The 27410-nt window shown below is 46.9% G+C and overlaps 1 protein-coding gene across 6 annotated transcripts in view; it reads right to left on the minus strand.

Annotated features, from left to right (window-relative positions):
* Window positions 1–1024: 1024 nt before the first annotated feature.
* The window catches only part of CMKLR1 (chemerin chemokine-like receptor 1), a 43959-nt gene continuing 17573 nt past the window's right edge, over window positions 1025–27410 (minus strand). For 2 of the 6 annotated variants that reach the window (XM_038373558.2, XM_043498199.1), the window contains 2 exons: window positions 4411–4495; window positions 1025–3450 (listed from right to left, as the gene is read on the minus strand). In XM_038373558.2, coding sequence (XP_038229486.1) covers window positions 2374–3447 — 1074 coding nt within the window. In that variant the 5' untranslated portion in view covers window positions 3448–3450; window positions 4411–4495 and the 3' untranslated portion in view covers window positions 1025–2373. Of the gene's footprint in view, window positions 3451–4410; window positions 4496–8519; window positions 8623–19016; window positions 19075–21800; window positions 22036–27410 lie in introns of those variants that run through there. The other 4 variants (XM_043498200.1, XM_038373559.2, XM_043498201.1 and 1 more) reach the window with 4 other exon arrangements.

Here is a 27410-nt window from a genome sequence, read left to right on the forward strand (position 1 = left end):
CAGATGAATCGGCCGTGATTTGTCAGGGTCCTGGCTGAAACCGGAAACCCCCCGACTCGGGTGTGCTAGAAACAACCTTGGTTTTGCTGACAGCATGGACCACGGCTGGGGTCTGTTCTGAAGCAAAGACCAAGAGACTCTGCACCTGTCTGTTTAGCTGACGCTAGGCAGCTCTCTCCCGATCTACCCATTGGAGGGTATTTCAAAGGAACTTGTCAGACCGTCTGACTCGCAGTACTCTCGGGCTATGCCATTCTGAGAGGAAATGCAGGCACCAGAGGCAAACATGCCCATTAAAACTAACATCCAGGAGAGCTGTGAGACTGAGGGGTCGTTAAAAAAATCCCACGGCTCTTTGGCAAGCCTCACCATGACGTCCTGGACGAATTCTCACTTTGGGAATTCTACCTCCCTAACGTTCCCTTATGGCAGAGTCCTAGAGAAGTTAGTAGCAAACATCCTAACTCAGGAATGCCAAGTCTGACTCGATTCTGATGTGGTGGAAGACCTAACTCCCCCATCGTGAGGCTGATTTCCCCTCTTTGTAGATGTGGAGGTCAAGGGCTGGCAAAGTCGGGGCTAGAATGGAAACTCAGTGCAACCTTATCTAGTTCTGCTCCATAATTATATCTCCGCTAGAGAATAAGTATTATAGATCTTTAGAGTAATTTCTATATAACCCTTTTACATTTCTATAGTGCCCTGGTACTTTTACCCCTTATAAATTCTATAGGACTTTTCCATAAGTGCTCCTTCTCAGTTTTAATCAGAGAAGTTATTCTTCACTTCTTGTCTGAAACGGTTGTGTAGTGTTTTTGCATGCGGTGCCACGTTCAACCCCAGAGGTGGCTGCATTGTAGTGGTGGAAGAAGTTATCCTGGTACGTAATATCTATATCAGAAACATTTTCTGACCCCTTTGCAGTACAGATGTTATGTGAGTGTAAGTTTTTATCAGTATTCTGTCTGATATTTATTTGTTCTTCTGACTTCAGGTGGACTTGATGAGAAAAGAATGTTCAGAACACAATTTAAAAACTTATTATACTCGTACCAATATATTATATACCTTTAAGATGTTGGTTAAATGGCTATCTGCATACACTGTACATAACATGTTCATAATCATTTTCTTATATAATAGGTAATATATATCCCAGCTAGACTAGCAAGACATTTTGATCTCACTGTGTGTGATGGGCAAGGTGAAGATTTTGTCACGGTTATTTTTAGTAAAAGTCATGGACACTGGCTCCTGCCACTCGCTGCCCTCCAGGTGCCCCCACCACCTATGGGTGGCCCCCCAGGTGCTTCCACCCACCCTGCAGTGGCTGAGAGTTCTGGGGCCCTCACAGCCTGGTGTGGCTCAGAGCTCCAGGGCCCCTGCTGGCTGACAGCTCCGGCCCCCTGCTACCTTGGGGCTGACGCGGAAAATGTCATGGAAGTCTGTGAAAGTGACAGAATCCATGACTTCCATGACATAATCTTATCCTTAGTGGTGGGCATTGGAAGGATGTCCTCAAACTAAGAATTATAAGTCATGGCCTCCTCCATCTTCTCCCCAACTTCAGTGAGAAGGAATCTGTTTTTCTCTTCTCTGCTCTTTTGTCTCTCTTTGGCATAGGTCTCTTCAATTTCCTTGGTCTCTGGAAACTTCTACATTACCCAGTCTTCTAGTCATTTAAGGTCAAATTTTCTACCTTTGGGTGCTAATTTGCCCATAGACTAAGCAATTGTATGTGCAAATGGAGATTTGTGCATGAAAATACTAGTCTGCATGTGCAGTCACCACTAATGCAGGGTTTGAACACACAATTATTAGGTGTGAGCATGTATAATCTTTGAGGATCTGATTTGGGTAAAAGACTAAATGAATTAACTAGTCCAATAGTCAAAGAGCCACATGGATGGAAATGCATTTTGGCCACAGAGCGTTCTAAACTCTAGGACATAATAATCCATATCTGCAGTTTTGATTCCAGGTGCTTTAAAGTAGTCCTTCTCTTGAGCAGTTCAGGAGGCATGAGGAGAAAAGTGTAAAGGTTAAAGCAAAAGGTACATGGAGCGCTACCAGCGTTGGTATTGCGAGTGCATATAAAATGTGCTATGGTTTGTCGCTTTTTAACAATCTGGGTCAGAGAATCTATAGTGAAGATTCATGGCACCCATCATCAGACATAACTAATGTGAGTAGATGCAGATATTTGATCAGGAAAACCCAGGCACTGCTTGGAACACATGGAAAGTCTTCTTCAACCATATTTTGAAAGCACTAGAGAACGTTCATAGATCTCAGTGCAATTATTTTTTGCTTCCAAATAAAAGCTGATCAGAGCTTATCCTCGGTGAGCCCCTCAGGTACCAAAGGTATTGCTCAGAGAAGGGTGGTCTCCTTTTCAGTCATTGAGGACATCTTTGAGAAGCTCCTCTGAGCGAGAGTCGAATGGGTGGTGTCTTCACTTAGTGCGTTCACTAGTCTGGAGAGGATGGTCACCTTAAACTTTTTAAAGTCCTGGCCCATGAAGACATAAAGGATGGGATTCATGCAGCTACTGGCCACAGCCAGAGCCGTGGCAATGGGAATCCCAATCATGAATACCACATGGGAGATGTTGTCATGCTTCGTTTCCAGGAGGTTCAGAACATGGTAGGGGGCCCAGCACAAGAAGAAGGTTACAATAATGGTGACAATGATCTTGAAGGGTTTTTTGGATTTGGTGAGCCGGTTTCTTTTCAGCTTGAAGACGATGATCATGTAGCAGACTGTGATGATGGTGATGGGAATGACAAACCCTGTCAGAAACCTGACGATGTTTACAGTCTGGTGTCTCATCATACCCCGATGATGGTCAGACTTATTCTCGGACAAGGAGTAGTTATTAAAACAAATCATCTTGCCTTGGTGAGTTGTAGTGTCCCTGAAAATAAGAGATGGGAAACTCATGATCAAACCAACCACCCAGTCGACGACGCAAATCACACATGCCAGAGTGGTGGTTCGATGGTTTTGGGCCCAGACTGGGAAGACCACGGAAACACAACGGTCAAGGCTGATCGTTGTCAACAGCAGCACGCTGCTGTACAAGTTCAGGTTGAGGAGGAAGGAATTTAACTTGCACATGGCCGCCCCAAAGACCCAATGGTAGTTCATGGCAGTGTACACGATATTCAGCGGCAGGAAGATATTGAAAAGAAAGTCGGCAACAGCCAGGTTGAGAAACCAAATGGCATTGATGGACTTTTTCATCTTGAAAGTGATGATTGTGATGACTAGGCCATTCCCCAGAATTCCCAGGAGGCAGGTGAGGCTGTAGATTACAACAGAGAGGATTCTAGCAATGTCTCTTTCATCATGCGATGGCTCTTGCTTAACACTAACTGTGGTCAAATCATCGTCATAAATACCATAATCCACCAAGTAGTCATAAGAGGAATTGTCGGTCTCCATTACCTGTAAACAAATCACAACAATTTCACCAGGCGGTCCTTTTATAGACTATCCCTCTGGTTGTTTCTGTTTAAGGCCAAATCAACAGGAGTGAAGAATTCAGGATTTGTCCCACAGATCTTAGTTTGTCACATAAATGGATTGCTCCATACTGCCTTAAATGTGTGTGTCTACAACTCTCCAGAGGAGCTGCATACCTGCATGTGAGGACAGAAGCTGGCAGCTCTGTGCACGTATCTAAGAGTAGAATGTGCACTATTATGTCACAAAGTGGGGTTAAAATCATGTACGGGGCCAACATGATGCTCTTGTATACACATTTGACATGTGATTTCTATGGGAAAACCTGCCTTTGTCTGCCTGCAAGCCCTTCCAGGACTGGTCAGTCAAACAAAGCAAATCCTGGCTCAAAGACATGAAGGAAAGGCTGCAAGTTGTGGCGTTTAAGTGTCTGTATTGGTCCAAACACTAGCTTCTCCCGTCGACACAGCTCCTGCCTCTCAGGGAGATGGAATACCCATCAGACAGAAGCTCTCCCGTGGGTAGCGTCTTCACTGAGAGCTACAGCGGCTTCACCGTGGCCCTTACTGTGGATTTACACTCATAGGGCCGAGTGGAGAATTTTGCATTTGGTACCACAGGGCATGATCTAAAACTGTTTGATTTCATCAAGGTTTGGAATCAGGCCCTCGCATTGCAAAATGGGTCTGATATGACTCACCCACCACCCAAGGGAGTGTCTGAGGCTTAATTAATTGGTGCTCTGTTAAGTGCTTTGAGATCCTCCGCTAAATGCAAAATATCATTGCTCTGCTCTTTCTCCTCCTCAGCATTCGTTCAATTGCACATTTTGGGGCCAAATTTTACTCTCAGGCAAATATGCCTCTCAACTGACTTCTGTGGGATTGAGCAGGGATGACTAAGGCTAGAATGTGGCCCTGTACGCAGTTTATTAAATCTCACCTATTTACTCCAGTCTTTTTTTCAGCTCCACTCTCAATGTCCCTGTAGCAGGGGCCTCATCCACTCACCGAATAGCTGGAAACACCTGCAATACGGGAAAGAGACCCACCGGGTTTATTAGCCAGACCAACACGGACAGTTCTTCCCTTTGAAAGCACTCCCTATTCAGAGGCACGTGCAGGCACACAGATAGAATATTAAAATAGGGATCGAACTAGGGCCATGCACCCTTCAGAAAGATGCGATGGAAGGGAGGAAATCCATGTTTGTGTTGGGTTCAGACAAAAATCACAGGGATGATTACTAGATGCCAAGCCCAGAAGGGACTATTGTGATCATCTTGTCTGACCCCCTGCCTCACACAGGCCGGAGAACTTCACCAAAATAATTGCTAATGCAGACCTTTTAGACAAACAGCCACCCGTAATTTTAAAAGGGTTGTTTTGGGAAGTTAAACGAATCTGATTTTTGCATGTAGTAATTTTCTCTGGCAACTCTTGCTACAGGGGCCACAGCAGTGTTTTTTAGGTAATTAATTAGTGTATATGACCTAAAGTTCCATTTGCTACCATCCCCTCCAGCTCTTGTTGCTTCCAGCCTCTCTATCAAGGATTTTCCAAACTTGATAAATGAGTGCAAGTTTAATCTTGTTTCTGAGCCCCTGGAACAACCACAGCTACAATTTCCCCCACCATGCCCGGCTGGTAAAGCTGTGGATCTTTTTCAGCTGGCTGCATTCTTCGTCATCACATGGACACTGCTCACATCACAGTTGTCTTACTCAGATAGAAACTTCCTACATGCCATTACTGTAAATAGAAGACCTTACTCATCAGTCCTGTCTGCTGCTGCCTAACCACAAGCACCACTTGGCTTCTCTGCTGCACACTAGCAAGGCATGAGGCAGTGATAGTGTAATTAAGGGGATGTGCACATAGCCTATTGCATATTGTATCACTCACACTGCAGCTTGTGAGAGTGAATTTCTCTGGTAATCCAAGATTTATTAAAAAATAACATTAGTGGGCAGAGATACCTTCGGCCAGCTCTTTTAGGATTCTTTTGTGCAAGTTATCCAGTCCGGCCAATTTAAAAATATAAATCTCTATATGATATTGTTTAACATCCTCCTTAGTTATTAATGGACTGGAAAATACGTTAGCATCCTTGTGTGATAGGATTACATCATCCATTTAAGTGAAAGTGTTAAAGATTCCTATCGCCTGTCACCAGAAGTTTACCTGTGTAAGGACTGAGTAATAAACCAAAGCACTCCATCTAAAGACCTCTGAACTGTGCCAGTTTCTACATCTGAATCTACATTCAAATGCAAATTTTGAGGCTTGGACCCATCTCTCTGTCAATTAATGATAAATCTGGAGGTTCAGATAAGTATTTTTGTACATCTCAACATTTCCCAAGCTGCGTAAATTTCTTGGGTCTGACAAACTGAGCTAGATACCTCAGGATAATACTAGACAACTGTTCATTTACAGAATTCAATAAGAATTGTTCCTGTTTGAATCAATATTTGCCATTTGCCTCAGTTTTGTATTAGCTGTTGATTTTTATCTTCTTCTCCTAGGTAAAGAGTAGCTGGCTTTGGATTGACATAGAACAAACAGTAATAAAAGCACAAAATACAGTGACATATCATCTGCCCCTTTTGTGCAAGAACTGAACCAGCCCTTCACCTCAAGCTTGAACTAAATGAGGGTGTTCCGCAATGTTCTCGCTAAGGGTCGTTACATGCTGCCCTTGGTTCTGCAGCCACTATCTCATGCGGAGGATGCATCTCATGTGTATGCTGGTTGCAAAGGGCCATAGGGGAAAGCCTGGTTGGCGTTTGTTTTATTTTAATTATTTTTAATTGTCATTCAGCTCTGCATGCCTTTTGCCCTACAAGGACCCTGAGTTCCGAAACCCAACTGGAAAGGCTGCCCTGCTCTTAGTCTAGCCCAGCTAGAAGCAGGAAGAAGCAAAAAAAACCAGGCGAGAGAACAAGATTTTTAAGCCTCGCTTTGCAGATTCCCCAAGTTTGATCGCTCAGAAAACATCCCGGCAATGCTGAGAGCTGGGCTCATGCTGTGCAGTTCAGATCTGCTCAGGGCTAGATTCTGAGACACCCCATCACTCCCAATACAAGTCAGGGAGTGTTTAGGATCCAGGGTGATGAATTTGGCCTATCCCTGAGAATCTCAATTTATGGGAGATTTGCTGATGGAACCAAGGAACGTTTGGCAATTTGTCCATCAGCTGCTCATGGTCCCAGGTCAGGAAAGCACTTAGGACTTATCTACAGGATGTGGTGATGCACCCTCCGGGGGTGGGATTTGTAAAGCGTACTCAGGTGATGCACATTAATTGAGCCATGTCCACCTTACTAAAGGTTCCCTAGTGGACTTCAAGGTAGTGTGCGCTGAACCTTTAGTGCACACCAGCATAATGTGCAACACCTGGACCCCATAATGTGCAACACCTGAGTGCGCTTTACAAATCCCACCCTGTAGGGTGCATTGCTGCGCTAAGTAGTCAAGCCCTTAAGCACCTGCTTAACTTTAAGCACAGTGTTCAAGTCCCATTGACCTCAAGAGTTAGGCACATCTTTAAGTGCTTTCCTGAACCAGAGTTCAGGTGACAACACTGGATTGGGTCTTACGCTGCTGCATGACACCTCAGCTGCTGCCTTGTATCAGTCTCACTCCAGGACAAAGTGACGCTCTGCAAGGAGACAACCAAGTGACTGTAATAAATGAGATTTTAGGACATGGCTTGTATATTGTCCTGAATCGAAAGGAGGCCTGCCCCTGGTGAACCCTTTATTGTCGTGAGGAAGGATTAAAGTTGATGATCCAGTGGAAGTAACAATATCAGCAGAACTGGTTGTTATACAGCTGACTATTAATGTTCCTGTTTAATGAGACGTTCTAACTGTTCCCTTTATAGACCAGTGATTTTCACATTGTTACCTTTCGAAAGGCAAAACCAGAGATGGTCTCAATGGCAGGAACCGGCTTCATTTGCCCTGCAGGGTTTTATGGGAGAAGGCTTCAGTAAAAAAGCAGGGAGCTGCCTTCGCTGGTTCATCCTTCCTCATAAAACAGACCCCCAAATGATCCGACCCGCCTTTACACACCCCATGACACCCAGCCCAGGGCACTGCCTTATCGCTAAGGGAAGCGGTAGCATCTCTGACTCTTACTGAACAGGTCTGGAGTACTTTTTTTTAGCAGGGTGCAGAACGCAATGTAAGGGTGGATGAACTGGTTAGGTTTGAGGGATCCTGAGTTTCGAATCTGGGTCTGCGGGCACCCAGACTGCAGCCACCACCCAGCAGGGAGTGTACCTCACCCACCGTACCTCAACACAGGCACCATCCACGAAGCTCCTGATTGGAGGAGACCTCTGGCCTCTCTGATTGGCTCAGTCTCCCTATTTAAGCCAGAAGGAGGCACAGGAAGTTGTCTGGTCAATGAGGTGAATCCCTGACTGGCTGTTATATTAGACCCTGCCTTCCTGTCCTCTTCCTGCCCTGTTCCAGATCCCTGCTTTTACACCCCACCCCTGGCTACTGACTCTGGCTCTAACCCTGGGCTTGACTCCTGATTCTGCCTCCGGCTCTGACCTCCAGCTCCAGTTCCTGGTTCCCAGCTTCTGCTCTGACCACTAGACCTGAACAGCTCTGCTCTGACCACTAGGTCCAACTGCCTAAGTCCCAGACCACAACACTAGGGGAAAAGGTTGATGCCTATGGACTCTGCTCCATTTCTAGAGCTAACCCAAACCCAAACAGAAGGATGGTTCTGAAGTGGTCAGTTGAACTCTCCGCACCAACTCCTTCTACCCGTCTCTCTCTCTCTCTGTCATACACTTGTTTTTCATTTGTACTACTGTGATCCATCCAATCGCTTAAAATACCACCGCTACTCTTTATGTAACTCTGACCTGATCAGTAAGAGAAAGTCCCTGTTCATGTGAGATTTCCAGCCTAATTTCACAAGCCTCAGAAAGGTGGTTGGTTCTGATAAACATCAGAACGTCTAGGGCCTTTTCTTTGCTGAATCTGAACCCTGAACCTTTCTGAGGTTGGCCCATCAGATCAAACTCACGCAATGCTCTCTGTGATGATGGGGAATTCATCTTGTGTGATACACATCCCTGATGATCTAGAGGTTCCTACCTCCTTGGCAGTTGCACATTGGCTGGAGAAATCTTTAAATATAAATGATAGATTGCTGGTTGGGGTGAGCTTACTTCTGATTAGTGCTCATACACCGCACTGAATAGTGAGGTATAAGTCCCCAGCTAGGAGAATGCTTGTGGAGAAGTTTTAGATGTTACCAGAACTTTGTTCCCATGGCGCTCACACACATCTTTTTTTTATTTAAAAATTCGGTTTTATTGTTACTCCGAACAACTAGTTCCCATGGTGACATTTAGCTTGACATTTCAAAGCTATATTTAATGGGTTATTTATTGGGATTCTCTGTTTATTTGGTTCTTTTTTACTTTCTTTTTATTGGACATTAACATTTGGACAATAAAAGGAGAATGTACAAAGCAAATGACTAAAAAAACCCCAAACTCTCACTGGTCAGACAATCAAAGCTTCCCTGGGAATAGGAGAGATTCCATGTACTCTGAGTAACACCCAGTGAGACAACACCAGGTACGTGGGGCCTAAGCCATGCATAGGCCTTGTGGCTAGTCTTCTGCACTGGGGTGACTTTCACCTGGGGTGCATTGGTACAATGTACATTGAATGAGAGAAATCTCAGGCTAGAAAGGACCTGGAGAGGTCATCAAGTCCAGGCCCCTGCACTGTAGAAAGACCAAGTAAACCCAATGGGTGTTTTTCCACCCTGTTCTTAAAAGTCTCCAATGATGGAGATTCCACAATCTCTCTTAGAAGCTATTCCAAAGTTTAACTACCCTGACACTTAGAAAGTCTCCCTTGCTGCAGATTAAGCCCATCACTTCTTGTCCTACTTCCAGTGGATGTGGAGAACAATTAATCCCCATCCCCTTATAACAGCCCTCAGCACGTGATGACCGTTGTCAGACTGGTCTCGTGAAGTCAGCAATGGGAGATAATCCCTTCCATGCTCCTGCAGGTGGAGGTGAGCATGAATATATCCCAGGAAAGGCATCTCACTGGCTTCTGAAAAACCTGTAAGATGAGCCCTATGGAATCAGTCCTTCAGACCCAGGACCCAGCCTGGTGGAAACTAACTGATGCTCTCAGAGGAAGAGGAAACCTATATCCTCCTGGTCAGTTGTGCAATGTTTCATATGTGGAGAGAAAGATACTGCTATGCTGAAAGATGCTAATGGCTGCTAACAGTGGATTCTGGGATTCAAAAGAAGTCACACACCTCATTAAGGCCAATAGGTGTCCAAGGAACTTCCTTCAGGCTCAGTAGAAGGAGCAATCAAACCCCATTATGTTGTAAAGACAACTGCAAACAATAAATGCTACCACCCAAGGACTAGACTGCCTGGCAGGTCAGACCTAAACCATGTGGACTGAAGGATTTCTCTGATGCAAACTCAGGGGATAGGTTATTTGATTGCTGCCTGTGGGTGCTGGAGACAGAAGATGGAGTAGTGAGCATGACCCAGGGAGGAAGCAAATAGATAGAGCTTCTTGGGTACAGAGTTCACTGGAATGTCAGACTGGGAGTTTTCTGAGCAAAGAAACTGCCTGCTCTTGTTTGTTTCTACTATGTTCAGAGAAACAGGGCTTTGTGTGTGTTCTTTGAAAACAAACAATGATACACAAAGAAAATACCTGCCTTGTATCACTGATTCCTCATCCAAATGGAAACAACCCTGCAAGGCCCCACATGTTGACTAACCACTCAGGCCAAAGGGGCAACCACTCCCTGACCCAGGCAGTTACCAGCTGATGGCATAAAGCATGAGTTGATTATCCTCTTAGAGTGGACAGTGGTTACAGCTGGTCAGGAAATTGGAGTTTTTCCTGTGAAAAATTTCAAAGAATATGGAAATATTTTCATTTTTGTCAAAAATTTTCTGCAAAATGTTTCAGCACTTTGTTGTATAACTGCAAGCTAAAAATGTTGTTGTTTTTTTGACAACTGAAAATTTTCAGTTGTCAGAAATTGACATTTCCCAAAGAAAGGTGCATTTAGACCCAAAAATGTCGTTTTCGATCAAAAAAATTGTTGCTGGACAATTGTCGACCATCTCTAGTGACTATGTAATGCAAGCACTCTTGGAGTAAGTGATTACCTAAGGAGTAACAGCATGTGAGTATAAACCAGCAGCCACCATTATCTGGCTCTTTGCTGTTCTGGTTTAAAGCAGAAGCTGTGTATGATCCAGAATCAGCCTGGGTCTGTCTGTGTATTCAGACCAGGGAGATTAGCACACTCAGACTGGGACAGCTGGTGTGCTCATGCAGGGGTAACTGGAAACCCCAGGTCAGGACGCTCCCACAATGCTCAGCCCAGGACGACTGGTTGATGCCATCTGGGATGGGCAGTGCCTTGGACTGGGGTAACTGGCACAATTGGGTGGGAATGACTGACATAGTCAAGCCTGTTCGTCAAGTGCACCCCATTAGGCTCGGCTGGTGCACTGGTTTGGGCACGGCTGTGTGCACACGTGACATGACTGGCACACTGAGATGGAGAAAAGTAAAGACTTTGTACTGGGACCATTGTGCTGATTGGTAATTTGCTTGCAACAAGGAGTGTGGCATTCTAAATTAATCTTATAGGGTGAAGTTCACCCCTGTACAGACGGCCACCTTGGGTCTGTGTACACTGTGTATTCCAACCGCAAATGTTATTGCAATAAAATAGCCACATACCTAGTTTGTATACTCCATTTTAAACCATATGCCCAGTGACAAATCCTTTGACAGTTCACCCCGAGAAAGAGTTAGATATAAACTGGTGCAGATTGTAGAAACTTGAGCTGAGTAGAGGCAGAATCCAAGAAATTAGCCGGAAAATATTTGTTTCTTATTATCTAAATAGCTGCGTTTGCAATGGCAATCACGGACGCATTCCCCATCATTTGGCACTGCACAGTATGTCTCTGTCTTCGGCATCAGAGGATGATAGCTTGCAGCAGGGAGCGGTTCAAAGCCATTTAATAATTACAGTAGGCTGGAGAACAGTGAGCATTGAGCCTTCGACAGCTGAAAAGCCACTTCACTATCAGATAGCCCCAGAGAGACACATACACACAAAGAAGCGAACAGGTTTAGACTGATGCATTCAATGAGCTTCTGCTAAAGTAACAGGTGATGCTAAAAATTCTAAGTGAAGGTTGGAATATATAAGTAGGTGTTTTCAAATGTCTTAGCCGGCTGCCTGCACAGAGATCTAACTTGTGTCTGTGTCTCTGTCTACACACACACATAGGGGCAGAAACTCTGTGCATAGCTCCATTCATTTGTTTCACTTGTGTGTATGTGTCCATTTGTCTGTCTAAATCAGACCATGGATTTGTCCATTGTGTTCCCAAGGGTTACCAGTGCATTCAGACCATCACCAGACACTCTGTTCAAGCCAGGCACCCACCCAGTGGGTGAGGACAAGCCATTCCAGGCTACAGAACGGCAGGGTGCAGACACCTGGTGTATAGGTGACAAATAAAAGCACACACGTGTCACCTCCTCACAAACCTTCATGCACCAGGGCTGGTTGCTGTAGGTTTGTGCTGCTTTGGGATGGACTCCTGGTTCAAGCCAGACCCTTTGCGCAGCCCTGTCCATGAGACACTCACCACTAAGAGGTCACAGACAAGCTGATGGGATCTCCACACACACACCTCTATTGGCATGTGTGATGGTATTTTTCTTAAATCATCCTTTTGGGGTTTGAGCTGCCCTGGCTGACCCGTGGGCCTGTGGTGGTGCTGCTGGCCGTGGCTAGGTGGTCCAAGTGGGTGTGCTGCAGCAGGAAGTGGGGTTATTACATTTAATTTCAGGATCCCACCTTTAAAGAACTATGCAAGGTATATCCTGGTACACACACCCTGCTAGTCACACTGGTCTTGGGTGTTCCAGTTGGTTCCATGTAAATGCAGCTGGAAGGACTGTCACGCAGGCAGCAAAGAAAGGCCAATCCTGGGAGTCTGACTGTGGGATCTGACGGTACGATGGTGCGTTACAAATGACTATGGTATGTGGAGGGCAGCAGAGAGCTCACCTGGGAGACTTCTACTGCAGCACATCCTGTCTGATCCCTGGGTGAATGTGCATCGACAAGAACAGGCAGAGAGAGATGCCCTGGTTATAAGCAGGGGAGAGGGTCAGAGTGCAGTTACTCTATGCATAGCTGGAGCAACTACCTTGCAGTCAATGGAGCACCTCCCTATTTACACTGGCAAAGGTAAAGGCAGAATCTGGCCATGGGGAAGGAGAGAAACCACTATGCCCTGCACACTCACCCTTCAGGGCAATCAGCGTCTCCTGACATGCATTTTAGGGAAAGCCACGACAAGCATGCAGAAAGGCAAGAGCAACTCTGGGCTGATCTGTGTGGGCAAATTCTTCACTGACAGCAAAATGCTGCTTTGGGGCACTCCCCAGAGCCTTTACAACAATGCTGTCTCCATAGTCTGAGCTTCGAAACGGAGAAAGTTTATTTTTCCTGCCAACAGGTGACCCCCATTTTCACCGAGCCAAAATCTGATTTCCTGGCCAAGCACCAGCCCGCAGGTATGAGAGAAACTTGTTCTGCCCGGCAGTGCGTGTCCTGCAGAGAGAGGACCTCCACCTCCAGAGCTGCCAGTCCAGCATGTCCCCTCAGCCCTGCAATTCTGGTGCTTTATTGAACGATGGATCTCGAGCAAGGCACATGGCTAGTTAAGGGCCTGATCCACAGGCGCTGAGGACAATGACAGTCTGGATCTGTCCCTAACCCCAGGCTAAATCCTGATAGCTGTACCAAGACTGAGTTCCTTACCTAGACAAACTCCTGTGGATTTCAGCAGGAGTCCTTGACTGAATACTGGGGAAACACCGAGGAAAGCGCTCTGGGGTCAGCCCCGCTGTTTTTTGCGACCTGAGCTTCACTCGTGAGCCTGTTAGACATTTCTTCTACTTCAGTTTTTTTCCTTTTCTCATAACCAGCAGTATCACAGAGCTAATCTCACGGCTCCTCTCCGTAATCCTCTCCATCCGACATCTGCAACCATAGACCCAGCCTTCCACCCATAGACTGAAAAATCTGCCCACAGAGTGCTGATGTTCGAGCCAGATTTTGCAAGTTCACAAGTTTTGCTGGCAGATATGAAATTGGCTGAGGGACCAATCCAGTTCTGTGAGTAATGGAAATCGCAGACCGATGTTTGGGGAACATTTGGTTAGTGGAGTCCTGCCAACCTCCTGAGCTCCTGCCAGCATTAATAAAAGACAGCCGGAGCCATGGCTGGAGCAGACATGGGCCTGAAAATAGTTTTGTTGTCAGCCTTGGGCCTGGAAGTTGCTCCTTCTCTCACACCCACTGGCTCAGACTTTTCTGTCACTGATGCTTCAATTATATCATTTATACGTTAAAACAACAGACCCAGAGTTTCCAGCAGTAATCTCATCCTCTGTAATGATTCCTTTTATTCGTATCCCTGGCAATGCAGTTGATTAACAACAGGAGTTTTGTTTATATTAGCAACAGGCAAACCTCTGACAGGGATAATTGTTCAGGGATGTAGAAGCACCAAAAGTTCAGATGCTCCCTTATTAAGGGAAATACTGCAGTTCTATCTCCTGCAAAGGAACAATATGTTGCACTGACACTTTTACTGTGTTAAGGACTCTTGCTGCAGAATATTGGAATGGATGTTCGCAAGGGTTAAATGACCATCAGCCAAATGACTCAAACTTCTTGAGTCTGTAGAATCGATGGCCTTGATTTGGGAAAATATCCCAAGGAAAGCACTTACATACATGCTTAATTTGAATGGGATGCAAACACATGTTCAAAGTTAAGCCTAATGGTGAAGGAAGGGGCTTACCCAGGAGAGCCCTTTTAAACCCTGGAGGCATTGCAGAGGTTCTTCTACTCTAGCGCCCCCTATTGTCTGCCATTCTGGTTCTGCATCACTCCGCAACTTCTGGGGCCTCGTCCTCCAGCCAGGTCCCCTGCTAGAGTAACACAAATCTAACTAAAAAGAAAAGGAGGACTTGTGGCACCTTAGAGACTAACAAATTTATTAGAGCAAAAGCTTTTGTGAGCTACAGCTCACTTCATCAGATGCATTAGTGAGCTGTAGCTCACGAAAGCTTATGCTCTAATAAATTTGTTAGTCTCTAAGGTGCCACAAGTACTCCTTTTCTTTTTGCAAATACAGACTAACACGGCTGCTACTCTGAAACAAATCTAACTAAAAGGCCAAACAAACAAATGATTCTTCTGCCCCTCTTGGGCTACTCCTCAGCCCATCTTCTGGGCTCAGCTCCATGCCCCGAATGGGCTACCACGTAGTGAAGTTCCCTGCTCTTCACCCATACTCCCAAGCCCTGTGAAGTTCTTCCTTGTGCCTTTAGCTGAGCAGTGCTTTCCAGGGCTTTCTACCTGGAGACCCTTTTTCCTAGTAGGCTTCCATGCCTCCCTCCTACAGACCCGCCCTCCCCTCCCTCCGAAGTCTAAACCTGCTTCCTGTAGTTCCTCTCCTCACTGCCTTCTCTCAACCCTTTTCATGAGGCCCAGCTGTTCATCAGGTCAACCCCTGACCCTATTCCTTCCACCCCCTCAGGCCCGGAGGCAGCTCATTAGGGCACAGGTGGGGCTAATTGAACAGGACAGACTAGCCCAAGGTCTCCTGGCCCGTAAAGGGGTGGGCCCCCTCTGTTACAAGGGACTTAAGTGTTTCCCTGAATCAGGCTCTGAGTAGGCAGCTCTCCAGGCCAGCCTTTGTGAGGTCTCTAGTATTTCCCATGTCCAGAAATTCCTCCAGAAGAGGCAGCATTTCCTGAGTTATCTCAGCACTTCTGTGTCCCATTCGGGGTAAAACCTGGATGTGCAGAGATACAGGAGGATGGAAGATAATGTGTGAGTGAGGGTAGGGTGGAGGGAGAACGTTAAATGAAAGTTTGGGGCTTATTTTACCCTGCTCTAGTTTATAACCTTACCAGTAAATCGATATGGCCGTATTGTTCTGGGGTCAAAGCCTGAGTGTGTCGCTCAGTTTGTGCTCTTCCTCAGAGCCAGTCCTCAGGGCCAGACCTGAAAATAGCTGAGCTCCCATTTGACATCAGTGAGAACTTGCCTGAGTCAAGTCTGCGTAAAATTCACCCGCCGGTGCAGGGATCGGCTCAAGGCTCATGCACCACATAAGTCCCATTCAGTTCTCTGGCCTTTGATCTGCCGATTTTCTGGCCCACGGTGGGGACGGGTATCTGTTACTATTATGGGATGTCTGCTTCCTCATGCCATGGCACTGTGCCATAGGTGGCTACCACTGGCATGGCTGTGGAATGAGATGGCCACCGTGGGCCCTGAAACGCAGATGGGTAGAGCAGCTCCACTCCTGGGCACAACTGTTGGAGGTATTTCCAGAGCCAAGTTTTAATTCTGAAACAGCTCTTCAACGCCCCCTCCCACCCAGTTCTGTGGGTATCTCAGTGGGAGACATTGGAAGTCCCTTAATGTCAGTTTTCTCAATTGTCAAACTGAGTTAATAACGCTAACTTGCTTCCCAGAAGAGCAGAAACTGGAAGGATTCACTGGCAAAGGACCCAGAGAGCCTTGGTGGGGAGGAGCAACATGAATGCAAAGAATTGTTATTATTGGGTCATATTATGTCATTGGTTTTCAAGCTGAACTCCCCATGGATCTCAATGGCACAATGTATTAGTACCGTATGACTGACATCTCCATAGACATCCCTCAGCTCCTCCAGGCTTCCCCAGAGAGACTAGAGAGACTTCTGCAGAAACAGGAGGACAACCCACTAAAATCAAGCTGCAGCAGGGAATTCAGAAGTGCTAAGAATGAAGGAGGGGCCACTATGAGTCATATTAAACGCTGCCCCAACAGATAGCCCTAGAGGGACAATTCCCATTAGTTTCCTCTCACTGCCTCTTCCATCTGGCAGTGAATTGCAGCCTCATATATTGCATTTGTCTGTGCCCTCTCAGGCCTTCCTGCTCAGATCTCACCCTGAGATATATATACAAAAATAGGAGCACTCACATTCCCTCAGCACTTAAGGTACTAAGTCCCAGAAGAGGAGATGGCAGCCAGACAGGTTGGTCTCTTCTGGGATTCCCCCGCCCCCATAGGCAGCTTCCTCATCAGCGACAGCAGCTCTGGATGGCCGAGGGGGCCAGGATCACACATGTCAGTGCTCTAGCTGGAAAAAGCCACTAGAGTTGAGCCTTGCATCTTGCAAAGTCAGGGCCCTTTTATGCTGAAATCCCATGAGGGAAGAAGCCATGAATCAAAGACTGACCATTCGGGTAACCTAACCTCAGCCCATGCAATTGGCAGATCACCTGCATCCTTCCCGCCAATGCCTTCTGGCTATCCCTTGCAGGGGGAGGGTCGCCTCCACCACTTCCCTGGGAACTGTCTTTCCACTCTGCAACTGCCTTTCCTTCCAGCTGATCTCTCTCCTAATAGCTAAGCCTGGAAAGGGGAAGTGAGCAAAGTCTGCCTGCCAACAGGAAGCTGGGCAGAGAGTTAAGATGGATAGGGGCTGGGGGAGGGAATATATTAAATAGAGAGCCCACAAGTGCAGGGGAAGATGTGAAATAAGAGGGGACAACTTGAAAGTTAGTGGGTGCTGAGATCTGCAGTTTGACCCATGACAGAGAGAAAGGCTCGGCTTCAGTGCAGACCCAGATAGGAATTTAATCTCCCCCAAAGCTCTAGGGTGTTTAAACTGGGGCGGGGGTGTCATTTTGGGACCATCTCCGAGGACAAATAACCTGGGATAGGGGCATCCCGATTTGTTACAACCCTCAGAAAGGTTTGTCCTGGGGACAGGTTCCTTTCTACAGGAGCTGGTCCCTCAGCCTCCAGCTCAGTGATGAAACTCACACCCTGGTCTAGGAAACCCGGCCTAAGAGCAGTGGGTCACATTATATTCTGTAACATCTTCTCCCACCATCCTTTCACTCCACCAAGAACCAGCCACCCAGCAGCTCTCAGAGAAATGCATCCGATGAAGTGAGCTGTAGCTCACAAAAGCTTATGCTCTAATAAATTTGTTAGTCTCTAAGGTGCCACAAGTACTGCTTTTCTTTTAGAGAAAGCCTGTTTATCTTCCCCGATTCACTCAACCCGCCACTCCGTTTGTTTTCTAAAATCATTCCTTTCCAGAGCAGAGATAAGGCTGCACAGTGCCTGCATATCGCTGATTTATGTGCTCAGCATCATGGCTCTATGGAAGGAATGTTTGTAATCCTAGCAGTGGAGCAAGGATATAAAACCCGGCTCTCCGAGCAGAATCTGTGCGGCATGGATGGAGACGCTTCTATTACTGTATGACCAGAACTCCACACACATTCTGTGTCCTAAAATTACCGCCATACTGTGACCGGGGTCCTAATGGGGAGCCTAGCTGTGGTTACTCCATTAGGGTGAACTGCAAAGAATGGGGCAGACAATCCCCCCAAACTGGTGGATATTCCAATACTTCGATTTACCAAGCCAGGCTAAAATAGCTTCTTTATTACCTCACTGGTTACTCAGAAGTCCAAACAACACAGTTCCCTTAAAGTGATCCAGCCTCAGGCCTCCATCCAGGTACCTAAGTCAAATATGATGGTTTCTGAAAATCTTATTTCATCATATAAAAGGAAAGGTTCTACCAATCCCAAAGGATCGGACACATTACCTCCCAGGTTAATGAATATTCCATATCTTACTCAAATACAGCCAATTCTTATTAACTAAACTAAACTTTATTAGAAAACAAAAGAGAGAGTATTGTTAAAAGATCTATATATATACAGACATGAGTTCAATTCACGTGGGTGCAGATTCAGAGCAGAGATGGTGAGCTTTGTAGTTGCTACAAGTTGTTTCAGAAATAGTTCATAGGTTATAGTCCAATGTCCAAATATCATATTCAGGGCATCCCAGCATAAGTGGGACCTCAGTCTTGTGACTCAAACTTCCCCTGATGAAGCCTAAGCCGATCTGAGATGACAGAATCAGGACCCAAGGATCTTTTATACAATTTCATGTCTTTCGACAAGTTGGAGTTCAAAAAGTAATTAGGATGACTTTGAAGGAGGTCCATACTGGTACTTAGCTATAAAATTAACATAAGGCAATTTGCTTGTTCCTCCACCATTCACAGATGATTTGCTATACATGTCAAAGAGAGATGAATACTGAGATATCCTGTGTTTACAATTCATTTAAATGATAGGATGTTCTTTTGACCTCTGAATTATAGGGATACAGCATATTCAGGGACTGTTGATTACATTGTGGACCCTACTTATACATATGTAAATCCACAAAACCGCAAACATTATCTCCCCACATGTCTTTTGCGGGTTATTTATTTTGCAGGATGTTTAACCCTTTCTAGCCATACGTCACACATCCGAGAAGCAGAGCTGTAGCGCCGAGATGAGAGACTCTAAAGGAATGAGCCCCACAACAACTTACATTTTGGTCAGAAATAATTTGTATGTATCCCTTGCTTTTGGGTCTTTGTCCCACATTGCCTACTGCATCTAGGCCTTGGCCTGTGGAAAGGGATAGACAGGAGCTAAATGGGTGTGGGTCAAACAAGCACCAACCCGAATCTTTGCCCAGAACTTGACATGAACCTTCTCTGAGACACCAAAAAGTTTGGAAAATTCTTTCTCCAATTGTTTTCCACCTTTGCGACTGTCCCTGTCCTTCCCGGCCTCGGTGTCAAATGACCATAGGAGAATCGAATTGTGAAGTCTCCAGCTACCTGCGCCCCTATGTTGTGTTGGAAGTGGAGTGTGTGAGTGGCTTTCTGACAGCTGGGCCAACATGTGAAATAGAGATGGGTCGTTCAGCGCTCTGGACATGAATGGCATATTCATAGCTAAATAGACACTCAGCAGCATGGGGCCCAAGATAGATCAAATAGAGCCAGAGACGGGAAGGATGTCCTTGTGCTTAGAGCTCTGGGCAGGGACTTAGGAGAGGTGAGCTCAATTCCTGGCTCTCCCATTGACTGTTCTGATGAGTTATGTGATCTCTCTCACATAACTTGGAAAAGAGGAGACTAAGGGGGGGGGATATGATAGAGGTCTATAAAATCATGAGTGGTATGGAGAAAGTGAATAAGGAAAAGTTATTTACTTGTTCCCATAATATAAGAACTAGGGGCTGCCATATTAAATTAATGGGCAGCAGGTTTAAAACAAATAAAAGGAAGTTCTTCTTCACACAGCGCACAGTTAACCTGTGGAACTCCTTGCCTGAGGAGGTTGTGAAGGCTGGGACTATAACAGGGTTTAAAAGAGAACTGGATAAATTTATAGAGGTTAAGTCCATTAATGGCTATTAGCCAGGATGGGTAATAAATGGTGTTCCTAGCCTCTGTTTGTCAGAGGGTGGAGATGGATGGCAGGAGAGAGATCACTTGATCATTACCTGTTAGATTCACTCCCTCTGGGGCACCTGGCATTGGCCACTGTCTGTAGACAGGATACTGAGCTGGATGGACCTTTGGTCTGACCCAGTATGGCCATTCTTATGTTCTCTGTGCCTCAGATCCCTGCCTAGAACCCGGGGATGGTAAGGCTTCCCCAATGCACAGGGGTGCCGAGCAGAGCTAAGCTACTGCAGTGATCGGGGCAATATAAGTGCCCTCTTTAGGGAGATATGGGTCCAAAAGTCACAGTGCTTAGTCCTGGTGTTCAAGCAGCCAGTGGCTTGAGTTCTAACATTCATATTGAGTTGGGTGAGGGTCTGAGGGAGACCCATTTCTAGCTTGACAATTGTAAATAGGGGCAGTGAGAGAGGAAAATAAGGATGTTCCCTTGAAATCCTGTCCTTTGTGGTAGGGGAGCTCAGCATGGCCAAGTAGGAAAATGGCCAATGTTTCACTAACAAAGTCCACCGGTCCTTCCTAAACAGCTGGGCTGTCACATGGGCCCTGCCTGCACCCGCCCCCTGCCTTCCAAACTGCTCCTTCCTGATGCTCCAGCATCAGCGACCAGCAGGCAGGCAGTGGCTATTTCCCTTCCAAGAAGTACCTGAACCGGTCATTAATTAAACCCTGCAACTCCTGATTTCTTCTGCCAGGCTAGGAGCTCAACACTGATTGGTGAGTATTCCACTCCGGTGCCCCATGCAATGCCACGGTCCTCCGAGGCCACTGTGCAGCCTCCTGAAGAACACGTAGGAGATTAAAAGCAAAGGAATGAGAGATGGGAAGCGTTTCCTACCTGCTTCGGTCACATTTGCCGGTCTGGGGGATGCAAAGAACTTAGGGAGGGCCGCTGCTTTACTGGGGGCACTCAGACGCATTGACATCAGTGTTGTATGTTTCAGTCCCTTATCCAGTCGCATATTGCAGTAATTACCAATACTGAGTATGAAAACAAGACCTGACTGTCACTCTGTGAGGGTCCCGTGTTATCTAAACTCTGGTCCTTCAAGGCTCGCTGAGCCAGTGGAGTTTGAATGCCTGGCCAATTCTGCTTCATTTCACCACCTCACCAAGAGCAAATTGAAGGCTCCAGTCCTCCCATTGGACCCATAAGGGACCACTCCCACAGACCCAATTGCTGGACTAGGAGCTAATCATATTAGTTAGGCCATGAGCTCTCAGTCTGGGGGCTGTGACCCACAAAGGGTTGCAAATAGGTGTCAGAGGACACACCCGCCTCTGAGAGATAGGTAAGTGGCAGGAAATCTCATGGCCGAGGAGCAGAGAGCATGGTCCTATGGAAGGGAGGGCACTGGAGAAGGGGGAATTGGCTGATGAGAGAGCTGAGAGCGATGGCAAAGAATCAGGCTCCAATGCACTGTGGTTAGTGGAGACTTTATGGCCCCCTGAGTCTCTTAGTTTCACACTGTTGAAATAATGACCGCTTGTCTCCGCCCCCATCGCAAATGACCCAGCAGGCAGGAGAAAGCAGAGGGAAAGACTGAAGATAAGGAGCGCTTTGAGCCAGCCAAATAAATAACAACTGCGCTTTGCACCAAGCCCTTTTGGTCTGAGCACCTCAAAGCGGGGGGTGAGTCTCACCATCCCCTTCTCCAGATGGGAAAACTGAGGTGCTGAGATCGGCCCAAACTCGCACAGCGAGTCAGTGTCAGGATCCAGGAGAGCGCCCTGGGCTCCTGCCTGCCAGGCTGTGTTTGAACCACCGCACTCCGCCTGCGCCTTCCCCAGAACCGGCCCATTCCTCTGACTTCACCCAACTCAAAGGCACGTGCTGGTTAGGTGTGCTGAAGCCGTACCTGCTCGCCAGCTGGCCAGGTGCTCCCCTGCCTCTGTGCTGCGGCCGCTGCATAGGAGAAGGACCCCCCCCCCCCCGCTGCATTTTCTCTCTCGCATTCCAGCTGCATGAGCTCAGTGCTGTGGTTCTCTTCACAGCCCACCCAGCACTCCGGTCTCCTTCCCTGCACCTCTGCCAGAGAGCTGCTCCCCGTCTAGTCCTAGGCCCCAGGGACCCAGAAGGGACTCTGATTAAGGCAGCTCCGGCTCTCCTCATCCGGCTTGGCTGCTCGGCCAGCCCACCCAACAGCTGGAGACCCACCCTTTCTTGGCCCCCTTGCCGGCTGACTCCAACCCGTAATTAGATTGCTCTGGTGGCAACGCACTCACTCCGGAACTAGCAACCGGGCCTGTGCGAACATCAACAATAAATGAACAAGGCAGCCTTGGAAAGCCCATCTCGCCCATGGAGAACCTGATTTACGAGGGAGGCACAAAATAGGACTCGTTCAATTTATCTAGGCAGAGCAGGTCCTGACGCTGCGCCTGGCTCTGATTTGGGAGGCTTTAAATCTCCATATGCTCCCTGCCCAGGAACACTTGCTAGCGAAGGGAGAACCAGCCGGCCCCACCCGTCTCTAAGTGCAGTCACAGCCAGCAGCCGCTGAGCACTTCTCTATCCTCCCAACCCTCTCATCTGCCAGCTGAAAAGACGTCAGGGTTAGTGGTTGTTTTGAACGTCCCTGGATGAACACCAGTCAGTGAGCAGCGCTGCCCACTGCCAGGCTCACAGATGGAGTGAGTATTCCTCTCTCGGAGGAGCTTGCAAGCTGCGAGGAAATAGCCTGTTGTTTAACCTCGAACATGATTCGGATCGCAAGTGCAATAAACTCTGCCCTGTGCTGTGATGTCATGGGGTAAGCCGCGGATGCTATGTGTAAACTCCCAGGAGACTTCAGCAAGTCAGGGAGGTGAATAATGATGCAGGCACCAATGTGAGCTCTGGCAGCTCACCCACGCAGGTGCCCGTAATACACACACAACACGGATGGGAGATTTGGTTGCCAGTGCCAAATCTCAGCGATGGCTTGTCCATCCCCACGCTGCATCAGTCATTGCCAAAGGGGTAGACCCAGAAGGGACAGTCCCAGCACCTGGGATCTGCGTTCTGGAACTGATTCATCCTGGAATATCCCAGCGTCCTTTGCGTGTGATGCCTCAGTTCATTGTAACCATTCAGGCCCCTACCGCTAGAAGCCTATGGACTCATTCTAAGGAAGGAGTAGACAATACACGAAAGTTAGACAGCCTCTCCCAGCCCTTCCTGCATTGCAATTCTTTGTCCAGATAGCAGGTCAGGGATCTCCTCTCATTGCCATACAGGCAATACTGACGAAGATGCACCTAGACGGACAGGTAGATTCTGGGCACAGCATATATTGAAGCAATTGCCCTAGGCTGAACCAGCAGGGGAGAGCAGGGCACAAGGCGGGCAAAAGGAATATGCCACAAAATAGGTTTTAGACAAGGTGTTATTGACGCAGAGCATTGGGAAACGGTGGCTTGCAATCAAACCAACTGACAACACGCCGTAGACAATGGAGAGCCGGTGCTGGGGAATAACCATTGGTGTGATCGTGTAACAAAGCCAGTACATGCATCTATGAGACGGCGATGCTTTCCATGCACTGCACCTTCTCCGTTTCTAAAAACTGCCTGGGTGCACTGGGGCAGCCATTTTGCTCTCAGAGAGGTTCCTGCTACAGAGGGGACTCTTACACGCCGGCTCTCTCTTGGAGTGAGGAGTGCGGAGGGGAGGGGTCCATTCAGGCTGAAAATAGCATGCTCATGGTTACTATGGTGACCTGGCCTTCTCGTTTCCGACAGAGCCCAGCACTGCACAGACAAATGGGAACACAAATACTGGGCAGAGTTGGGCCAGAAGCCAACCTGTGGATCTGAGCATCCCTTGGACTTTGGAGGGGCCCAATCTGGACCCTAACATTACAGCTCAGGACCTTCTGGAAGTGGGCTGAAGCGTTCCAGTCCTTTAGAAAGTAATGATTCAGGTGCAGTCCCAGAGACGGACAAAATGTGAAGAGCTGGTTCCTATGCCTAGTGGAACTGGGCCCCCACAGTTCGAGTGGTTCCACATTTCACACACATATCAGTCTAAAATGGTGTCATAAGAATGTCTGCCCAGTGCTTCCCCTCCAAGAATCTCCAGGGGCTTTCCAATGCCTGGGAAGTATCCTTGTCTCTGTGACGTTACACCCCAGATTCTTTATGGAAATGTGGTTATGATAGGACTATGGTATAACTAAGTTATACTTTATGCAAGTTGGGTCTTGTCAGATATTTGGAAAGGTTATAATTTACTGAATGTGTTTATCGAATTTGTATGCCTGTATCATTTCTGTATCTGAAGCTGGGAATATTGACCATGTCTCTGTATTTCAAATGGGCTACGCTGGATGAGGCCAAACAATGTTAGTGGCTTATTGAAGAAATGCACACAAGCACAAGGACTACCCCAGAGACTGTGTGCAATAGAAACCTCTCAGAGATAGCTCTACACAATGGGAACTGTTTGACACAGGTCACAGCAAAAAAGCTTTCCAGCAAGTGGGGGGAAGATATAAAAGAGGGACAATGACAACATGAGGGGTCCTCACTCTCCCTACATCAACGCACCTGAAATCACCTGAGGAACAAAGACTGAACTGTGGGAAGTGATGGTCCCAGGCTAAGATCTTTAACTTGTGTAAGAAAACCTGGGAAAGCCAAGGCTACTTGTGCATTAAGAATCCACCACCTTTTTATCACTCAGGGTGAGAATTTGTTAATTTGTATCCTGCCTATCTAGTGTGTTAAACTCAATTTGTGCTTTTGTTTATTTACTGAAATAATCTGCTTTGTCTGTTTGCTATCCCTTGAACCACTTAAAATTCACCCTTTGTAGTTAATAAACTTAGTTCTTGTTTATATTAAAACCCAGCATATATCATTTCTAACTGGGGGGAGGCAAGAATTTGTGCACATCCCTCTTCACATTGAGGAAGAGGGTGGATTTTTATGAGCTTGTGCTGTGCAGATTTTTCTATACAGTGCAAGACAGTATTAGACTGGGTTTATCTCCCAAAAAGGGTGTGCACATGAGTGCTGAGGGAATCCTCTCACACAGAGCTGACTTCAGTCTGTGACTGCAGCGGGGTGTGGCCTACCTGTGTGTGTGCTGCAAGAGGCCGGAGAGCCAAATTGAGCAAAGCAGGGACAGTGGACCTTGGCTGGTTGAGCAAGAGAGGCTCAGTGAAATCCCAGTACATCAGGTGGCATCCCAGAAGGGAAGTCCAAATCGTCAGTCTCCATCTCCCAGAGAGAGAAACAGAAGCAGTGTTTAAGTGATTTGCCTAACACCACACAGTGAACTAGCCCAGTACCCTAACCTCTGAACCACGCTGCCTTTAATTCTATAGCTTCTCTCATTCTGATGTGCATAGGCAGCTATCCTCTGGGTGTTCCCTTATTTACTCCATATTTTACAACTCTTTCCAAGCCTTGGGGCCTAGGATTCCCACTTGCCTTATGAAAGGCAGTCCTTTCGAATGCCCACTATCATCTCCCTAGTGTAGCCTCACTGACATGAATGGTAGATGTGCCTATAGCTGACACTGCATGTTCAAAGGGCATGTTTATGGTGGGCCAAATCCTAGCTCTTTATTCAGCTTGTACTAAGTCTCTGACTCGGGCAAACTGAGTAAAGAACCCTGGATTTGGTCTATAGACTTCAGTGCAAATTAAGGTGCTGAACGTTTGGCTCATTAAAAATAACCATTTAATGGAGTCATAATTCTGTTTTCTTGCTTCCATTTCCAGCATATTCATTTGGGAGATTTAATTTTAAAAGAAGGGGAAATTCTTGGGAGTCTGGGGGGGGGGGAAGAAGCAATTTATGCTTATGCTTCTGTCTACCCTGTGCTGAAAGGCTGAGAGACTAGGGCTGTTTCTGAGATAATAAAAGTTCTTTTTTTTTTTTATCATTTTTCTTCTTTTTTATACTGGTTGCTATTAATTTTAGGCTCTCCTGGCATTCTGCAGCCAATAAAAAGGCCAATAAAATGCTTTTTTTTCTCCTGCAAATTGTTGCTGTTTTTCACAGAAGAATCAGAGATTAGGGTTGGAAGAGACCTCAGGAGGTCAAAGTCCAACCCCCTGCTCAAAGCAGGACCAACCCCAATTAAATCATCCCAGCCAGGGCTTTGTCAAGCTGGGCCTTAAAAAGTTCTAAGGATGGAGATTTCACCATCTCCCTAGGTAACCCATTCCAGTGCTTCACTACCCTCGTAGTGACTCTCTCCAATTTGTCCACATCCCTTCTGTAGTGGGGGACCCAAAACTGGACGCAATACTCCAGATGTGGCCTCACCAGTGCCGAACAGAGGGAAATAATCACTTCCCTTGATCTGCTGGCAATGCTCCTACTAATACAGCCCAACATGCCATTGGCCTTCTTGGCAACAAGGGCACACTGTTGACTCAGATCCAGCTTCTCATCAAATGTAATCCCCAGGTCCTTTTCTGCAGAACTGCCGCTTAGCCAGTCGGTCCCCAGCCTGTAGCGGTTCATGGGATTCTTCCGTCCTAAGTGCAGGACTCTGCACTTGTCCTTGTTGAACCTCATCAGATTTCTTTTGGCCCAATCCTCCCATTTGTCTAGGTCACTCTGGACCCTATCCTGACCCTCCAGCGTATCTGCCTCCCCCCCCAGCGTAGTGTCATTTTAGTCCCCCCACGTGCTGCAGAAAGTAGGTGCGACCACTCTGCTTTCAAACGCCAGCAGTGTTTGTTGCAATTAGGTTGTAGCGATTTACATGGAGGGCAGAGCTAGTGCTACTCTGGCCACTCAGCTACCTTCACGAATGCACCTAACATCAGTCCCAAATCCTGCAGACAGCACTCAGAGTCTTGCAGGGTCAACCCACTGATGGAGAGGGCTTATGAGGCGGGCAAAGAAAGTGAGCAGGCTTCAATGCTTAGAAAATATGGAGTCCTAGGAATCATCTCATCTTGGGATCAGCTACCTGCTGGTGACTGAGCTAACGGAGTCCTATTCCGAGAGAAATAAACTCCTGCAGATTTGCCCCAAGTAATGGTTTGCTGCCAAAGTTTTTTTTTTCTGAACATCATAAAAAACCAAACAGTCGCCGTATTAAATCCAACCGTTGGCCCAAGAAGTCTGGTATCATTTCACATCCGGGGCCACTGCCTGATGCTTTGGAGCAAGGCCAAATGCCCTAATGGACAGCGTTTTACAGTGAGAAGAAAGCAATCCCTCCGGCCCCCCAGCAATCCATGGATCTCTTGAAATGCCAATGACATAACTTGCCAGCTCAGGTCTCCATTCTGTCTTTATCCCAGGTGGTAGTCTGGGGCTCTCTTTCACCTGCTCGTCTGGCTAGACACTAGTTGCTCTGCAGCAGGGTTTTAGCTTTGGGCTCATTTTATTGTCAGCTGCTCTGCACACTTACAGTGCTGTATAACTGACAATATCAGCATATATATCATAAGAACGGCCACACTGGGTCAGACCAAAGGTCCATCTAGTCCAATATACCATCTTCTGACAGTGGCCA

This window comes from Dermochelys coriacea, chromosome 15 (genome assembly GCF_009764565.3).
Source record: "Dermochelys coriacea isolate rDerCor1 chromosome 15, rDerCor1.pri.v4, whole genome shotgun sequence".
NCBI lineage: Eukaryota > Metazoa > Chordata > Testudines > Dermochelyidae > Dermochelys > Dermochelys coriacea.